Source organism: Gopherus evgoodei, unplaced genomic scaffold (genome assembly GCF_007399415.2).
Source record: "Gopherus evgoodei ecotype Sinaloan lineage unplaced genomic scaffold, rGopEvg1_v1.p scaffold_71_arrow_ctg1, whole genome shotgun sequence".
Lineage (NCBI taxonomy): Eukaryota > Metazoa > Chordata > Testudines > Testudinidae > Gopherus > Gopherus evgoodei.
In genome coordinates this window covers 59,783-76,439 of record NW_022060092.1, presented here as the reverse complement: position 1 = coordinate 76,439, position 16,657 = coordinate 59,783, and the positions used below count along the sequence as shown (strand labels likewise).

At 66.1% G+C, this 16,657-nt stretch overlaps 3 protein-coding genes across 10 annotated transcripts; 1 reads left to right on the top strand and 2 right to left on the bottom strand.

Annotated features, from left to right (window-relative positions):
- Positions 1 to 183: 183 nt before the first annotated feature.
- HIRIP3 (HIRA interacting protein 3) lies at positions 184 to 7,346 on the top strand. 2 transcript variants are annotated; one of them, XM_030547764.1, is made up of 8 exons: positions 184 to 312; positions 1,354 to 1,474; positions 1,557 to 1,713; positions 2,395 to 3,062; positions 3,321 to 4,460; positions 5,917 to 6,094; positions 6,363 to 6,461; positions 6,639 to 7,346. In XM_030547764.1, exons 1-8 carry the CDS (start codon positions 248 to 250, stop codon positions 6,773 to 6,775), a joined length of 2,565 nt encoding a protein of 854 aa, XP_030403624.1. In that variant the 5' UTR covers positions 184 to 247; the 3' UTR covers positions 6,776 to 7,346. The 2 variants fall into 2 exon arrangements, with proteins under 2 accessions (XP_030403624.1, XP_030403623.1); XM_030547763.1 differs by having other exon boundaries at positions 2,395 to 4,460.
- Positions 7,347 to 7,408: 62 nt separating this feature from the next.
- Positions 7,409 to 12,886, bottom strand: LOC115643785 (dual specificity protein phosphatase 14-like). Of its 3 annotated transcripts, none has more exons than XM_030547776.1 (2): positions 12,415 to 12,886; positions 7,409 to 8,799 (listed from the first exon to the last, which is right to left on the bottom strand). In XM_030547776.1, exons 1-2 carry the CDS (start codon positions 12,499 to 12,501, stop codon positions 8,155 to 8,157), a joined length of 732 nt encoding a protein of 243 aa, XP_030403636.1. In that variant the 5' UTR covers positions 12,502 to 12,886; the 3' UTR covers positions 7,409 to 8,154. The 3 variants fall into 3 exon arrangements, with proteins under 3 accessions (XP_030403636.1, XP_030403635.1, XP_030403634.1); XM_030547775.1 differs by lacking the exon at positions 12,415 to 12,886 and adding an exon at positions 10,619 to 11,016; XM_030547774.1 differs by lacking the exon at positions 12,415 to 12,886 and adding an exon at positions 9,167 to 9,254.
- A 105-nt stretch (positions 12,887 to 12,991) lies between these two features.
- Positions 12,992 to 16,168, bottom strand: PAGR1 (PAXIP1 associated glutamate rich protein 1). Of its 5 annotated transcripts, none has more exons than XM_030547768.1 (4): positions 16,031 to 16,168; positions 14,564 to 14,951; positions 14,294 to 14,391; positions 12,992 to 13,563 (listed from the first exon to the last, which is right to left on the bottom strand). In XM_030547768.1, the coding sequence occupies exons 2-4, from the start codon at positions 14,932 to 14,934 to the stop codon at positions 13,382 to 13,384; spliced, it is 651 nt and encodes a 216-aa protein (XP_030403628.1). In that variant the 5' UTR covers positions 14,935 to 14,951; positions 16,031 to 16,168; the 3' UTR covers positions 12,992 to 13,381. The 5 variants fall into 5 exon arrangements, with proteins under 5 accessions (XP_030403628.1, XP_030403633.1, XP_030403632.1 ...); XM_030547773.1 differs by having other exon boundaries at positions 14,294 to 14,376; positions 16,031 to 16,164; XM_030547772.1 differs by lacking the exon at positions 16,031 to 16,168 and adding an exon at positions 15,849 to 16,024.
- Between the last annotated feature and the right edge of the window lie 489 nt (positions 16,169 to 16,657).

The window sequence follows — 16,657 nt, the reverse complement described above, 5'->3', positions numbered from 1 at the left end:
CACACCTCCCATCGGTCCCTGCGCCCCCGAGCGCCCCATTGGCCCGTGCCCGGGCAGCGCCACACCTCCCATCGGCCCCTGCGCCCGGAGCTCCCCATTGGCCGGTTCCCACGAAGCGCCACACCTCCCATCGGCCCCTGCGCCCCGCGCTCCCCATTGGCCGGCTCCCGCGAAGCGCCACACCTCCCATCGGCCCCGCGCTACGGTGGCCGGCGGGCTCAGCGGGCGGGAAAGACGCAGCGGGCCGATGGCTGCGGATCAGGAGATGCGGGACTTCACCCGCGGGCTCTTCCAGAGCCGCCCGGACCTCAGGTGCCCCCGGGCCCGGCCCCCCCCCCGGGCTCTTTGGGGGGGTCCGGGGGGAGCACAGGGGGGTGGCAGCCCGGCCCCCCGGGCTCTTTGGGCGGGTCCGGGGGGAGCACAGGGGGGTGGGAGCCCGGCCCCCCCCGCTCTTTGGGGGGGTCCGGGGGGAGCACAGGGGGGTGGGAGCCCGGCCCCCTGGGTTCTTTGGGGGGGTCCGGGGGGAGCACAGGGGGGTGGCAGCCCGGCCCCCCGGGCTCTTTGGGGGGGTCCGGGGGGAGCACAGGGGGGTGGCAGCCCGGCCCCCCGGGCTCTTTGGGGGGTCCGGGGGGGAGCACAGGGGGGTGGCAGCCCGGCCCCCCGGGCTCTTTGGGGGGGTCCGGGGGGGAGCACAGGGGGGTGGCAGCCCGGCCCCCCGGGCTCTTTGGGGGGGGTCCGGGGGGGAGCACAGGGGGGTGGCAGCCCGGCCCCCGGGCTCTTTGGGGGTCCGGGGGGGAGCACAGGGGGGTGGCAGCCCGGCCCCCCGGGTTCTTTGGGGGGGTCCGGGGGGAGCACAGGGGGGTGGCAGCCCGGCCCCCCGGGCTCTTTGGGGGGGTCCGGGGGGAGCACAGGGGGGTGGCAGCCCGGCCCCCCGGGCTCTTTGGGGGGGTCCGGGGGGAGCACAGGGGGGTGGCAGCCCGGCCCCCCGGGCTCTTTGGGGGGTCTGGGGGGGAGCACAGGGGGGTGGCAGCCCGGCCCCCCGGGCTCTTTGGGGGGTCCGGGGGGGAGCACAGGGGGGTGGCAGCCCGGCCCCCCGGGCTCTTTGGGGGGTCCGGGGGGGAGCACAGGGGGGTGGCAGCCCGGCCCCCTGGGCTCTTTGGGGGGGTCCGGGGGGGAGCACAGGGGGGTGGGAGCCCGGCCCCCCGGGCTCTTTGGGGAGGTCCAGGGGGGAGCAAAGGGGAGTGGGAGCCCGGCCCCCCGGGCTCTTTGGGGGGGTCCGGGGGGGAGCACAGGGGGGTGGCCCCCCGGGCTCCGTGCGCACTCCTGGGTTCTCTGACCCCCCCGTGCCCGCAGGGTGCTGACGCTGGCCGTGGTGCGGAGCAGGTACCTGGCGCACGTGGGCCGGGAGAGCCTGCGGCCGGAGGACAAGGAGCTGCTCAAGGAGCTGGTGAAGGAGGAACTGCTGAGAATGCAGGTGGGGGGTGTCGGGGGGGGGATGGGGGCTCGGCGGGGGGGAGGGGGGATTCCTGTGTAACCGCCTTGGCCTGCCCCAGCAGCTGGATGATTCCAGTTCCGAAGGGGGGTCCCCAAGCCCCAAGAGCACCCGGGACGCCCCTCAAGCTGGGGCTGAGAAGCGACCCCACAGCAGCTCTGACTCATCGGGGGGCCCCGGGGACACGGCCAGAAAGAAACAGCGACTGGATCAGGGCTCTGGTGAGTAGGTGCCCCCCCCCCCGCCGGTCCCAGAGGGACCTGTTCCAGTGCCAGACAAGGGGTCCCCATGTGCCCAACCCCCCCACTGCTCCAGAGGGGCCGTGTCCCAGAGCCAGGTGAGGGGTCCCCATGTGCCCAGCCCCCCCACTGTCCCAGAGGGGCCATGTCCTAGAGCCAGGCGAGGGGTTCCCGTGTGGCCAACCCCCCCCCCCCCAGAGTGGCCACGTCCCAGAGCCAGGCGAGGGGTCCCCATGTGCCCAAACCCCCCCGCCCCAGAGGGGCCGTGTCCCAGAGCCAAGGCGAGGGGTCCCCATTTGCCCAGGCCCCCCCACTCTCCCAGAGGGGCCACGTCCCAGTGCCGGGCAAGCGGTCCCCATGTGCCCAGCCCCCCCACTCTCCCAGAGGGGCTGTGTCCCAAAGCCAGGTGAGAGGTCCCCGTGTGCCAAACCCCCCCCCCCCCGAGGGGCTGCGTCCCAGCGCTGGGCAAGGGGTCCCCGTGTGCCCAACCCCCCCCGCCCCAGAGGGGCCACGTCCCAGTGCCGGGTGAGGGGTCTCCATGTGCCCAGCCCCCCCACTGCTCCAGAGGGGCCATGTCCCAGTGCCGGTTGAGGGGTCCCCATGTGCCCAGCCCCCCCGTGTCCCAGCCCTCGGTTAACTCCTTGTTTCCCATCTGGTTTCCAGAGGCCAGTTCTGACGGGGAGGATTCTGGGATTGATTCGAAGAAGCCAAAGGAGGATGCTGGGAAATCCGGGCACACGGGATTGCGTGAGGACGAGGGGGACTCGGGAGCAGAGGAGACACCTGAGCGGGGCGGCGCCAGCAGAGAGAGCGACTCTGAATGGGCAGCCAGGAGCGAGGGACCGAAGCAGCCCCAGCGGAGAACAGAGGGAGCTGAGGCGCAGGACCAGCTGGGGAAGAAGCGAGCGAGAGAGGGAGAGCAGAGGGGTGAAGGTGGGAAAGCAAACGGGGGGCTCACAGCTCAGCCGGGGGAGGAATCGGGGAGCGAATCGCCAGTGGAGGAGGAGGAGTGTAAGCGGCAGAAGCAGACAGGGAAGACAGGACTGAGGAAGGCCAAGCGGAGGAGTGATAGTGAGGAGGAGGGGGACAGCAAGGAAAAGGGGAGGATGAAGGCTCGGGGGAAGGAAGAGGGCAGCGGCGCCGAGGTGGATGAGAAGTGTCAGAGCAGGAAAGGGGCAGGGAAGAAGGGATGGAGGAAGGCCGGGAGATGGAGTGATAGTGAGGAGGAAGAGAACAAAGAGAAGATAACAAAGGCTCAGAGAGAGGAGGGTAGGAGCAGGAAGCCAGGAACGAGGACGGTGGAGCTGGAGAGGAAGAAGAGGAGGACGAAGGCCCAGAGTGAGGAGGAATCGGAGAGCGAGTCGGAGGAGGGTAGGAGCCGGAAGCCGGGAAGGAAGAAGGTGGAGCGGAGGAGTGATAGCGAGGCTGAGGAAGTGGGCAGCAGGAAGAAGAAGACGAAGGCCCAGAGTGAGGAGGAATCGGGGAGCGAGTCGGAGGAGGGTAGGAGCCGGAAGCCGGGAAGGAAGAAGGTGGAGCAGAGGAGTGATAGGGAGGCTGAGGAAGTGGGCAGCAGGAAGAAGAGGACGAAGGCCCAGAGTGAGGAGGAATCGGGGAGTGAGTCGGAGGAGGGTAGGAGCCGGAAGCCGGGAAGGAAGAAGGTGGAGCGGAGGAGTGATAGGGAGGCTGAGGAAGTGGGCAGCAGGAAGAAGAGGAGGACGAAGGCCCAGAGTGAGGAGGAATCGGGGAGCGAGTCGGAGGAGGGTAGGAGCCGGAAGCCGGGAAGGAAGAAGGTGGAGCGGAGGAGTGATAGGGAGGCTGAGGAAGTGGGCAGCAGGAAGAAGAGGACAAAGGCCCAGAGTGAGGAGGAATCGGGGAGCGAGTCGGAGGAGGGTAGGAGCCGGAAGCCGGGAAGGAAGAAGGTGGAGCGGAGGAGTGATAGCGAGGCTGAGGAAGTGGGCAGCAGGAAGAAGAAGACGAAGGCCCAGAGTGAGGAGGAATCGGGGAGCGAGTCGGAGGAGGGTAGGAGCCGGAAGCCGGGAAGGAAGAAGGTGGAGCGGAGGAGTGATAGCGAGGCTGAGGAAGTGGGCAGCAGGAAGAAGAAGAAGACGAAGGCCCAGAGTGAGGAGGAATCGGGGAGTGAGTCGGAGGAGGGTAGGAGCCGGAAGCCGGGAAGGAAGAAGGTGGAGCGGAGGAGTGATAGGGAGGCTGAGGAAGTGGGCAGCAGGAAGAAGAGGACGAAGGCCCAGAGTGAGGAGGAATCGGGGAGCGAGTCGGAGGAGGGTAGGAGCCGGAAGCCGGGAAGGAAGAAGGTGGAGCGGAGGAGTGATAGGGAGGCTGAGGAAGTGGGCAGCAGGAAGAAGAAGAGGACGAAGGCCCAGAGTGAGGAGGAATCGGGGAGTGAGTCGGAGGAGGGTAGGAGCCGGAAGCCGGGAAGGAAGAAGGTGGAGCGGAGGAGTGATAGCGAGGCTGAGGAAGTGGGCAGCAGGAAGAAGAAGAGGACAAAGGCCCAGAGTGAGGAGGAATCGCGGAGCGAGTCGGAGGAGGGTGCGAGCAGGAAGGAGACAGGGAAGAAGGGAAGGAGGAAGGCCGAGCGGGGCAGCGAGAGCGAGGAGGAGGAGGGGAAGGTGCAGAGGGGCAGCTCTGAGACAGATGAAGACTCTTCGTCATCGTCCTCCGCACAGGATGAGAACAACAGCCCTAACCCAGGCTCCCGGCGCAAGAAGGGAAAGGTGATGGGGGGGACCCAGGCGTCCGGGACGGCTCCATTAGGGGGTCCTGTAGCGCTTCCAGCGCCCGGGTTGGGGAGTGGGACCCAGGCATCCGGGATGGCTCCCTTAAGGGGTCCTGCAGTTCCCTCAGAGCCCAGGATGGTGAATGGGACCCAGGCATCCAGGACGGCTACCCAAGGGCACCTACAAAAAGGAATTACCAACTGTAATTGCACTGGATTTTTTTCTCCTGGCAAAATTGTTTTAAATGTCCCGAGAGAGGAAACGTGAACTGAAATTCGATAAAATCCCTTTTTTCTCCTAATGCAAATTATTTTAAGTCACTAAAAGGAACAAAGAAATTGAACTGAAATTTTCCTACCTTGTTTTTTCCAGTGGAAAATTGTTTTAAAATTTCCAAAACCCCCAAGAAATTGTGAAGTGAAATTCTGGCTCCATTATTTTTCCTGTGAAAAATGTGTCTGACAACTGGGGGAAAAGGCTCAAGGACTGAAATTGCATTAAATACATTGTCTGTCTCCAGGAAAAAAAACAATATAAAAGTGGTGAAAAGTTGGAAGTTAAATTTTATTGCATGGTTTTTTTTTATTATTAAACTGGAGAAAGGGAACAAGAAATTGTAGAAAAATTTCAGCTCATTTTTTTCCAGTGGAAAATTGTTTTAAAAGTTAGGGAAAAAAGAACAGAAATTATGGAATTAAATTTTTGCAACATTCATTCTTTTTCCCCAAAATTGTTCTAAAATTCAGGAAAAATTAATTGGGACCTGAAATTGTACTTCATGAATTTTCTTTTTTCTCCTGGCAAATTAGTTTTAAAATTGAGGGGAAAAGGAAAAAAACCTGATCTATGATATTTTACTGTGTGTAGTCAGAGAAAAGAGAAATTGGGAACTGAAACGTGGCCATGTGAATCTCACTTGCTCCCCACGTGGAAAAATTGTTTTCAAATGCAGGGCAAGGAAATTCTGAACAGAAACTGCACTAAAAATTTTTTCTCTGGAAGAATTGTTTTAAAAGTCAGGAACAAGAAAGCCTGAACTGAAATTTTATTAAATGCATTTTTTTCCCTGTGCAATTTGAAGGGGGGGGCAGGGGGAGAGAGAAGGGAAAAATGAATGGAATTGAATTCTTATTACATTTTTTCCCAGTGGAAACTGTTTTTTAAAATTAGAAAATTGGACATTGTGAAATGAAATTTTCCTGCAGAAATTATTATTTTCCCCAGTGGAAATGTTTGTATTTAAAAAAAGAAAACCAAACCAACCCAGGCCGGGGTAAGGAAGCCATCGAGCGCTGACGTTTGCTGACATTAAACAACCCACCCACAAGGTTTTAAAGGAAACCTCCCCCCCCAGCTGGGCCCGGGAAAATTTCGTTTGCTTTTCCCACAAAGCGGGATTTTCCCGTAGGCCCCTCCCCCTTGGGGGCTGTCCCTAACTTGTTCCCGCCCCCAGGCGCCGGGCAGCGGGGTCGCCGGCCCGGCAGAGGAGCACCCGGCCGTGCGGCGGCTGAAACGCTACATCCTGGCCTGTGGGGTGCGGCGGAACTACAAGAAGCTGCTGGCCGGGTGTCGCTCCGTCAAGCAGCGGGTCGGGGTCCTGCGCCGCGAGCTGGAGGCCATTGGGCTGCAGGGTGAGTGGGGGGCTGGCGGCAGGGATGACGGTGGAGGGGGCAGGGGGGTTGGAGGAGGGGATGGGAGTGGGGGGGTAGGCGGGGGGGAGTTGGAGGAGGGGATGGGAGTGGAGGGGGTAGGCGGGGTGGGGGGGATGGGGAGTTGGAGGAGGGGATGGGGCTGGAGGGGGCAGGCGGGGTGGGGGATGGGCAGGGAGGGGGGCCCCTGAATTGAGTTGGGGGGAGGGGGCGCCCCTGGAGAGCCCCCCAGTAACCGCCTTCCCCCCAGGGAACCCCTCTCTGGAGCGGTGCCGGGCGCTGCGGCTGCGCCGGGAGGAGGCGGCCGAGGTGGCCGCGCTGGACGTGGGGAACATCATCGCCTCGGATGGTGAGGGGGAGACAAGGGGCCGGGCAGCAGTCTGGGGGCACAGCTGGGAGTGGGGTGGATCACTGGGGCAGGAGATGGGGCTGTGGGTTGGGGCTAAGGGGTGGATCTAGGGGGGATGTGTGAGGTGGGGGGGCAGGGACCCCCTCTGGAGCTGACCCCCCTCTACCCTCCCCACAGGCCGCCCCCGGCGCTGCAACATCTGGAGCCTGTACAGCACCCCCCCAGCTGCCCCCCCAGCCAGCCCCCCGGCCCGGCGCCCAGTGGACTGGTCCAGCCTCCGTGGCGTGATCAGCAGTGACGGGGAAAGCGAGTGAGGCTGGGGGGCAGCGCCTGGTATAACACACACACCCGCCCGCTGGGGGCCTGGGAAGTGGGGCTCACCACCCCCCATCCCCTGCTTGGAAGGGCCCATTCTTTGGGGGGGCAGGTCGGAGAGTGCCACCCATTGGATGGGGGGCAAATCCATCTCCCATTCCCCACTTGGGGCTCCGGGGCTGATTTAGGGTGAACTTGGGACAGAAATCTGGGGGGGGGGGAAGCTAACCTCGCGGAACTCCCCCTGGTGTCTGGCACTTTCTGGGGTGATCCCACCTATCACCCCAAAACTGGAGGTTGGGGGACCCCTGAGCCACTAGCAGGGGCCTCCCTGCAGAGCTGGGGCAGCAGCCATCCACCCCCAGGGGAGCCAGAGGTGACCCCAAAATACTCCCAAGCTGGCCCTCAACGAAGGATGTTGGGGCAGGGGGCTGGATGTGTCCTGGTTTGGGGGGCACCCCATAGTTCTACACCCAGGGGGCAGTTACCCTCCCATCCCAACCCCCCTAGTTGTAAATGTCTTTGTTTTATGCTAGTTTTTTATATTGTAAAATAAAATGAATTTTGTTATTTAAGGGCAACTGAGTGTGCATGTGCTCCCCCAACCCCCCACTGTGCCCAGAGCCCCCCAAACCTCCCTGAACCCCTTACTGCAGCCAGAGCCCCCCCAAACCTCCCCACTGCGGCCAGTGCCTCGGAGCCCCCCCCCTCGCTGACGCGCTCGGCGTAATGGAAGAGGTGGGTTTACTGAGTAGGGGCTGCGCTCGGGGAGCGGGTGTGGAGCTCGAGCTCTGGCGCTATGTACAGGGCTAGCGGAAGACAGGCTGAGAGCAGATCCCCCCCACTTTGCCCCCTCCCACTTATGCCCCCCACTGGGGGGCAGTAGCTGAGATCTCATCTCTCTGGGGGGCAGAGAAATTGTTTTTGGGGGGGTGAATTGGAAGGCGGTTAGTAGGGTGTTTGTGGTAGGCCCTACAAAAATGGCCGCTTAGGGGAAGAGTCACACAATGTGGGGGCCGGGGGCTTTTATGCTCAATGACTCTTCTCCCCCCCTCAACAGCATCAGACTCTGCCAGCCCCCCGTCCCGTCCCCCCCAATTCTCTGAGGTTAGAAAATGCCCTTTTGTGGGACAACCTCTGCCTCCCCCCCACCGAGCCAGTCCCAGGGTGGGGCAGCTGCCCCCAAATTCCTCCTCCAGGGGCAAATACAGTCACTGGTGCGCCCCAGTGTTCAGTCTGCCCCCTGCCGGGGCGGTTACACGCATGTCTGCCCCCTGCCGGGGTGGCTCCGAGAAAGGCTGGGGGCAAGTCCGGCTGGAATCTGCCCCGCGCCGGGACAGCTACACGACCCCCCACGGTGGGACCGCGCCGGCCCCGCCTATCTGTAGCTCCAGAGGGGCACCAGGCCGCGGGTCTCCTTCTCGTAGACGTCGGGCACGGGGCCGAGGGGCGAGGGCACCATGCGCACCGTGTTCTTGCCGAAGAGCCGGCGCTCGTAGTCGATGAGCTGGCGCCAGAAGCCCACGTTGGGCCGCACCACGGGCCGCCGGCTCTTGACCCACTGGTGGGCGTCCAGCAGGCTGAGCCGATGGTACTTCATGAGGTAGGCGATGCAGAGCGAGGCCGAGCGGCTCACGCCCGCCACGCAGTGCACCAGGGTGCGCCCGTTGCGCTTGCCCGTCTGGTGGATGCGGTCGGCCACCGAGTCGAAGTAGAGGGCCAGGGGCGCGTGGGGCAGGTCGGGCACCGGCACCTTGACGTAGTCGATGTCGGGCCAGTTGGCGTTGGGGATCTCCATGGTGGCGTTCACCACGCAGGTCACGGCCCGGGCGGACACCAGGTGCCGGTTGGCGGCCGCGTTGCCGCTGCACAGGTAGAGGCAGGGCGAGATCTGGGCGATGCCCCCCAGCGCCGAGGCCGGGGGCGCCCCGGGGGCCAGCTTCGCCGCGGGGGGGGGGCTGCGCCGGAAGAAGCCGGGGGTCCGGAAGTTCATGGTGGAGGCTTCGGCGTACATGGGGGACGGCTGGGGGGAGAGAAAGGGGGGCGTTAAGGGGGGGGCTCTGGGCTCCAGGTCCCAGCCCCCCACAGCCAGTGCCTGCCCCGGGGCTGCCCCCCACCCTGGAGGGCCCAGGCCCCACCCGTCCCCATCTCTTTCCATTCCCCCTCCCCAGAGGTGGGGGGGCAGGTCTCGAACGTTCTCGAGTCACCCCCCCAATTTCCCCAGTGCGGGGGAGGGCCATAGACGAGAGGGGATGATCCTGCCCCGCCCCCACTTCCCTAGGCGAGACCCCCCCGGCTCCGCCCGACGCCCCCGCTGTGGGGGCTGCAGGGAGCAAATGGGGCGGGATCTGGGGGGGGGAGTCCCGCCCCCCCCCGCCGGGGGCTCCTACCTCGCTCCAGCTGGGCGGCCTCTCCCCGCGGGGGGCTAAGGGGGCAGCGGGGCGGCCGCCTCCGTCCCGCCGCGGAACCCAGGCATCCGGGGCGGGGGGGCGGGAGGGGGCTGCGGGGCTGATGCGCAGAAAAAGGGATGGAGAAAATGGGAGGGGGAGAGATGGGCCCGCCCCTTAAAGGGCCAGAGCAGGAGAGCCAGCCCCCCCCGCCCCCCCAGCCCTGCCGGTGCCCCTCACTCCCGACCTGCAGCCCCCCCAGCTCTGCCCCCCCCGCCCTGCTGGTGCCCCTCACTCCCGACCCGCAGCCCCTGCCAGCCCAGCCCTGCCGGGGCCCCTCACTCCCGACCCGCAGCCCCCCCAGCCCTGCCCCCCCAGCTCTGCCGGGGCCCCTCACTCCCGACCCGCAGCCCCCCCAGCCCTGCCCCCCCAGCTCTGCCGGTGCCCCTCACTCCCGACCCGCAGCCCCCCCCAGCTCCGCCCCCCCCGCTCAGCTGGTGCCCCTCACTCCCGACCCGCAGCCCCCCCAGCCCTGCCCCCCCAGCCCTGCCGGTGCCCCTCACTCCCGACCCGCAGCCCCCCCAGCTCTGCCCCCCCCAGCTCTGCCGGGGCCCCTCACTCCCGACCCGCAGCCCCCCCCCCAGCTCTGCCCCCCCCAGCTCTGCCGGGGCCCCTCACTCCCGACCCGCAGCCCCCCCAGCCCTGCCCCCCCAGCTCTGCCGGTGCCCCTCACTCCCGACCCGCAGCCCCCCCAGCCCTGCCCCCCCAGCTCTGCCGGGGCCCCTCACTCCCGACCCGCAGCCCCCCCAGCCCTGCCCCCCCAGCTCTGCCGGTGCCCCTCACTCCCGACCCGCAGCCCCCCCCAGCTCTGCCCCCCCCAGCTCTGCCGGGGCCCCTCACTCCCGACCCGCAGCCCCCCCCAGCTCTGCCCCCCCCAGCTCTGCCGGTGCCCCTCACTCCCGACCCGCAGCCCCCCCAGCCCTGCCCCCCCAGCTCTGCCGGTGCCCCTCACTCCCGACCCGCAGCCCCCCCCAGCTCTGCCCCCCCCAGGCCTGCCGGTGCCCCTCACTCCCACGCTGCTGCCCCCAGCCGGGGAAGGGGAGGCTGGCATAACCTCTGTGGGGCAGGGGCTTTCCAAGTACCCCCCCACTTTTCTCAGGGAACCCAGCACCCCCGGGCACCCCAACAGTCCCCTGCCCCCAGAATTGAACTGATCCCAATTCTCCTTCCATCCCACATCCACGACCCCAGTGCATCCCCCTTGTCATCCCCCGCTGCTCCCACAATCCCATCACACCCCCAAAACCCTGTGCCCTTCCTCCCACCATGGCCCTGTCACCCCCAACATTACCCCACTAGCCAGCCCCCCAATTCACCCCATCCCCTCTGCCCCTGCCTTCCCTCTGGGAGAATTGGGGTGCCTCTGCCTCCTTCAGGCGGGGGGTCCCCCCTTACCTGGCACGTGCCTGCTTCCACTCAGCTGGGCTCTGTGGGGGGCGAGCCCCTGGCCCCACAGCAGGGGGGGGAAGGAAAAGGGGGTGCTCCTGGCTCCCCGGCGGGCGGCCCAGCGCTGGTGCCTTCACTCCGGCCCAGGGCCCTATATACGCTGGGGCCCCCCCCGGCCCCGCTGCGTCGGAGGGAACAATGAGTTGCCATGGTGACGGGATGCGGGGGCGCGGGGGGGACCGTGCGTCAGCTGCTGACACAGAAAGGAGACGGGGGGGGGGCAGCTTCCGGGTTCCCCGATGCCTCCAGCTGTCCTGGTCCCTCCGGGGGGTTCGGCCCCACCTGGCCACAGGGTGGCGCTGGCTGGCTCGGGGGCAGGTGCCTGTCCTGCGGGGGAGGGGGAGCGCTGCCCCCCCGGCCCAGGTGGCAGCAGGTTGAAGTCTCTCTCCACCCCCTCATCAGCCTCCCCCCCCCCGGGAGTCACAAAGCTGCTGCTGCCCCCAGGCACCCAGCGCGGCCGCAGGGGGCACCTGAGTCACCAGGCTCCCAGGGAGAGACTAGGGCTGCGGGTCGGGAGTGAGGGGCACCGGCAGAGCTGGGGGGGCAGGGCTGGGCTGGCAGGGGCTGCGGGTCGGGAGTGAGGGGCACCGGCAGAGCTGGGGGGGGGCAGGGCTGGGCTGGCAGGGGCTGCAGGTCGGGAGTGAGGGGCACCGGCAGAGTTGGGGGGGCAGGGCTGGGCTGGCAGGGGCTGCAGGTCAGGAGTGAGGGGCACCGGCAGAGTGGGGGTGGGCAGGGCCGGGCTAGCAGGGGCTGCGGGTCGGGAGTGAGGGGCACCGGCAGAGCTGGGGGGGCAGGGCCGGGCTGGCAGGGGCTGCGGGTCGGGAGTGAGGGGCACCGGCAGAGCTGGGGGGGCAGGGCCGGGCTGGCAGGGGCTGCGGGTCGGGAGTGAGGGGCACCGGCAGAGGTGGGGGGGGGCAGGGCTGGGCTGGCAGGGGCTGCGGGTCGGGAGTGAGGGGCACCGGCAGAGCTGGGGGGGCAGGGCCGGGCTGGCAGGGGCTGCGGGTCGGGAGTGAGGGGCACCGGCAGAGCTGGGGAGGGCAGGGCTGGGCTGGCAGGGGCTGCGGGTCGGGAGTGAGGGGCACCGGCAGAGCTGGGGAGGGCAGGGCTGGGCTGGCAGGGGCTGCGGGTTGGGAGTGAGGGGCACCGGCAGGGCCAGGTGGACCCAGGCGTCCGGAGGTCGAGGTACGGCTCTGGGTAAAGGCAGTGGGTGAGGGCGGGGTCTGCTGGGCTTTGTCTCTGGGTTTGGGGGTCCGGAGGGCAGCGGCCCCCAATGTACCGGCTGGCTCGGGGGGTGTCTTGAGGACAATGTGCCCCCAGGGGCAGGGCGGCTGGGCTGTAGGGTAGGCCCGGCCCCTGGGGAATGCCCCACCACAAGCCCTGCTGTAGCAAGGGGCCCAGCGCACCTCAGCTCAGGACTGGGGCCTAGAGGGATCTTGACCCCCCTACTCCTTCCCCCCAGTCTCCCTCCCCGCTCGCCCCGCTGCTGGGACAAGGGAGGGGCCCAGCTGCGGATAGGCTCTGAGCCAATACCACACCCACCCTACATCACACATGCCCCCCAGACCCGAACCCCTTGGGGCAGGAGGCCTAAGGCGAGGGGGGATGCATTTCCTGGGGAGGCCCCACCCCTCACTGCCAGTATCCTGCCCTGATTGGACAAGGAGACACAAAGCCCTGCGTCTGAAGAGGGGCCACTTCCTGTGAAGACACAACCCAGCAGGGAACGACAAAACAACAGTTCAGACCTTCTCCTGGGAGGAACAGTCTGTGGGCAGAGGAGGTCCCACCTCCTGCCCCTGTGGCAATACAGGAAGTCCCGCCTCCTCCTGCATAGGTAATAAAGTCCCAAGGCCTGCCTGGATAGCAATACAGGAAGTCCCACCTCCAGCCCTGATGACAATACAGCAAGTCCTTACCTCTTCTGGCAGAATACCCAGGGTTCACATACCTTTGTATTGTGGGTGTAAGAGGAAGTCCCGCCTCCTGTAGGAACAGGATCCTGCCACCTGAGTGCCCAGGGTGGCCATGTCTGCCAAACACTCCTGAGCCATGGGGCCCCTCCCCTCGGGAAGGCCCGATTCACAGACACCCCCCCGTGGCAGAGGTCCCAGCCAGGCCCTCAGGGAGGCCCCCTGCTGCACCACCTGCAGGATCTGCCAAGGTGGTGTTTATGTAGGGCCTACGAGAGTCCCAAGCCTCACATCTGTAGAGACGCCCCCCGCTCTTTGGGGACAGAGCGTCTGGCATTAGGGGGCCTGGTTGGGGGGGAAGCTTGAGGCCTCAGCTCAGCATGAACCGGGCAGAAGAAAGGCGACGCCAGAGGGCGAGAAACACATTTATTGCAGCAGAAACACTGGACAGACCCTTCCCTCCACCCCCAGGCTGTAGATTTTGCCCCCTCCGGGCAACACAGGGGGACATTTCCTGCTTCGCCGGCCCCCAGTGGGGGCAGAGCCACAGGTGTGATGGAGGCAGCTGTGCTGAGATCCTGAAAGCCACGGGCCCATTCCCCTGCCCTGGAGCCAGACTGGAAAGGCCCCGTGCCCCACTGGCTGACCCCACTGGTCCATCACTGTATTCCCTCCCCCATCTCAGTCCTCCAAGCTGGTATCTGGACTGGAGCGGCCGTGGAGCAGCGGGATCCAAGCGCCAGCCCAGAGGACGCTGGGAAGGGGGCAAGGCCCCACTGCCTGCCAGCCCCACCCCCGGTGGTCAGTACTTGCGCTGGCGCAGGAAGAGCCCGGAGGGGCGCTGTGGGGACGGTGCCTCCTCCCTGTCCAGCTGGAAGAGGTCGTGGCCCGTGCGCAGGATCTGTTCCTCCAGCTTCTTGTGCCGCTTCATGTCCGACAGCACCTTGTCCAGCCGGGCCTCACGCTTCTGGCTGCGCGAGCTGCCTGCGGGGGAGAGGAGTGTCAGGACCCCGCTCGGGGCGGGGCTGGGAGTCAGGACTCCTGGGTTCTACCCCCGCACAGGGGGGCTAATGGTTAAAGCGGGGGGGCTGGGAGTCAGGACTCCTGGGTTCTACCCCCGCACAGGAGGGCTAATGGTTAAAGCGGGGGGGCTGGGAGTCAGGACTCCTGGGTTCTACCCCACACAGGGGGGCTTATGGTTAAAGCGGGGGGCGGGGCTGGGAGTCAGGACCCCTGGGTTCTACCCCCACACAGGGGGGCTAATGGTTAAAGCGGGGGGGCTGGGAGTCAGGACTCCTGGGTTCTACCCCACACAGGGGGGCTAATGGTTAAAGCGGGGGGGGCTGGGAGTCAGGACCCCTGGGTTCTACCCCCGCACAGGGGGCTAATGGTTAAAGTGGGGGGCGGGGCTGGGAGTCAGGACCCCTGGGTTCTACCTCCACACAGGGGGCTAATGGTTAAAGCGGGGGGCGGGGCTGGGAGTCAGGACCCCTGGGTTCTACCCCCGCACAGGGGGCTAATGGTTAAAGCGGGGGGGCTGGGAGTCAGGACTCCTGGGTTCTACCCCACACAGGGGGGCTAATGGTTAAAGCGGGGGGCAGGGCTGGGAGTCAGGACCCCTGGGTTCTACCCCCGCACAGGGGGCTAATGGTTAAAGCGGGGGGCGGGGCTGGGAGTCAGGACTCCTGGGTTCTCTCCCCAGCTCTGTTCCTACCTGGTGTTCTCCTGCGATCAATCAGGGAGTTCTTGGGCATCACAGGCTCATCGTCAAAGTCAAACTCGGTCGGGACGTGGGGCCTGGAGCAGAGAGAGCTGAGGGGTTAAATCCTCAATACAGGGGAAGGGGCAGCGCCAGATAGTCTCCTGCCCTGCCCAGCTCTGCCAACGCCAACCTGAAGCCCCCAGCTAGCCTAGCCCTGCCCCCCTCCAGCCCTGCCAGTGCCCCTCACCCCACAGCCCCTGGCTAGCCCAGGCCTGCGCTCACTTCTCTTCCTCTTCCTCTTCGCTCTCGGGCTGCCCATCGGATCTCTCCTCCTCCTCACTGTCAGGCTCAGGGGTGGGGGCCCTGCGGGGCAGGATCTCGGCCTGGAGCGGCAGGGTGCCCTCGGCAGCGATCTGCTCGTAGAGGCGTCTGATCTCCTCAGGAGGCGGCATCCAGGCCTCTGGGCCCTCCAGCTCCTCGTCGCTGCAGGGGACACACCACCCAGCCTCCTCCTCCTGCCCCTGCTCCTCTGCCTCTTCCGGCGCCGGCCTGTTGTCCTCCACTGCAGACGGCACCAGCTCTGGGGCATCCTCCACCGCCAGGGACTGCATCCCAGAGGTTACCTCGCCTTCCTCCACAGCCGTGGCCTCCATGGCAGGACAAGATCAGCCTGCAAGGGGAGAGTCAATGCTTAGAACATGGCTGGAGACCCTACAATAACAAGCCAGCAGTCAGTGCTGGTGCTTTTCGGGTGCACTATGACAACAAAGGGTTCAGCGGAGACCCTACAATAACAGCCCTGAGCTTCAATGCCAGTCACACCAACACTGTGGCCATTTAGGGGCTTGGCACCTGCCAGTCATGTCAATGCAGTGGCCATCTTGGGACTCATGCCAACGCGGCGGCCATCTTGGGGCTCACGCCAACCTGGCAGCCATCTTGGGCTCGCCATCTGCCAGTCATGTCAATGCAGTGGCCATCTTGGGGCTCACGCCAACCTGGCGGCCATCTTGGGGCTCACGCCAACCTGGCGGCCACCTTGGGGCTCACGCCAACGCGGTGGCCATCTTGGGACTCATGCCAACGCGGCGGCCATCTTGGGGCTCACGCCAACCTGGCGGCCATCTTGGGACTCACGCCAACGCGGCGGCCACCTTGGGGCTCACGCCAACGCGGTGGCCATCTTGGGACTCACGCCAACGCGGCGGCCATCTTGGGGCTCACGCCAACCTGGCGGCCATCTTGGGACTCATGCCAACGCGGCGGCCATCTTGGGGCTCACGCCAACCTGGCGGCCATCTTGGGGCTCACGCCATGCGTGTGGTGCCCTGGCAGCCCTCTTGGCAGTGGCCCCGGATGGTCATGCCGAGGTGGTGGCCACCTTGGGGCTCGCCCCAACTGACCCTGCTGGGGGCTCTGTCCCGGCCAGGCCCACACTGGGGCTCCCAAGGGAAGCTGGGGGGGTCACATCTCAGCCACTGGCTGCCAGGAAACCCAAGCCCCTGCCGCCATTTTGTGAAGTCTCTGCTCAGGTCCCTTCACTGCGCGTGCGCCATCCGCGCCTTACCACGCGCATGAGCGACGGAGCCCGTACCCAGAGCGTCTGCGCCTCACTGCGCATGCGCCTTCTTCAAAGTCGGCTAGGTCGCGCGCCGTACTCAGCGGTGCCGTCTTTGTGTTTCTTCAGTGCGCATGCGCCACACTGCTTGCCCCAGCCCTGCTGTATACGCATGCGCTGGTTCTACTCACCGCTCGAGAGCGTGCACCACACTCTCAGTACGCATGCGCCTTTGCGATGAGTCTTAACCGCCCCCCCAAGCGCGTGCGCCCGCCCCTCAAGCGCTCTCCCCGACTTCGGCTTGGCTCTAACGCCTCCGCCCAGCCGTTGCGCGTGCGCCCGCCCCATCCGGCGTTCCTGATTGGTCGGCCTGACCGAAGGGGCGGGGCTAGCGCCAAATGCAAAAATTCCGGCATCTTTTCGGACCCGAAGGAGAACCTGAGCTGGGAGGGGGGCTGGCGGAGGAGTAGGGGAGAGGGAGGGGCTGGTGGGAGGAGTCTGGGGCTGGTGGGAGGAGGCAGGGAGGGGAGGGGCTGGTGGGAGGAGTCTGGGGCTGGTGGGAGGAGCCAGGGAGGGGAGGGGCTGGTGGGAGGAGTCTGGGGCTGGTGGGAGGAGCCAGGGAGGGGAGGGGCTGGTGGGAGGAGTCTGGGGTGGTGGGAGGAGCCAGGGGGAGGGAGGCTGATGGGAGGAGTCTGGGGCTGGTGGGAGGAGCCAGGGGGAAGGTGAGGGAGGGGAAGGGGCTGGTGGGAGGAGTCTGGGACTGGTGGGAGGAGCCAGGGGGAGGGGGGCTGATGGGAGGAGTCTGGGGCTGGTGGGAG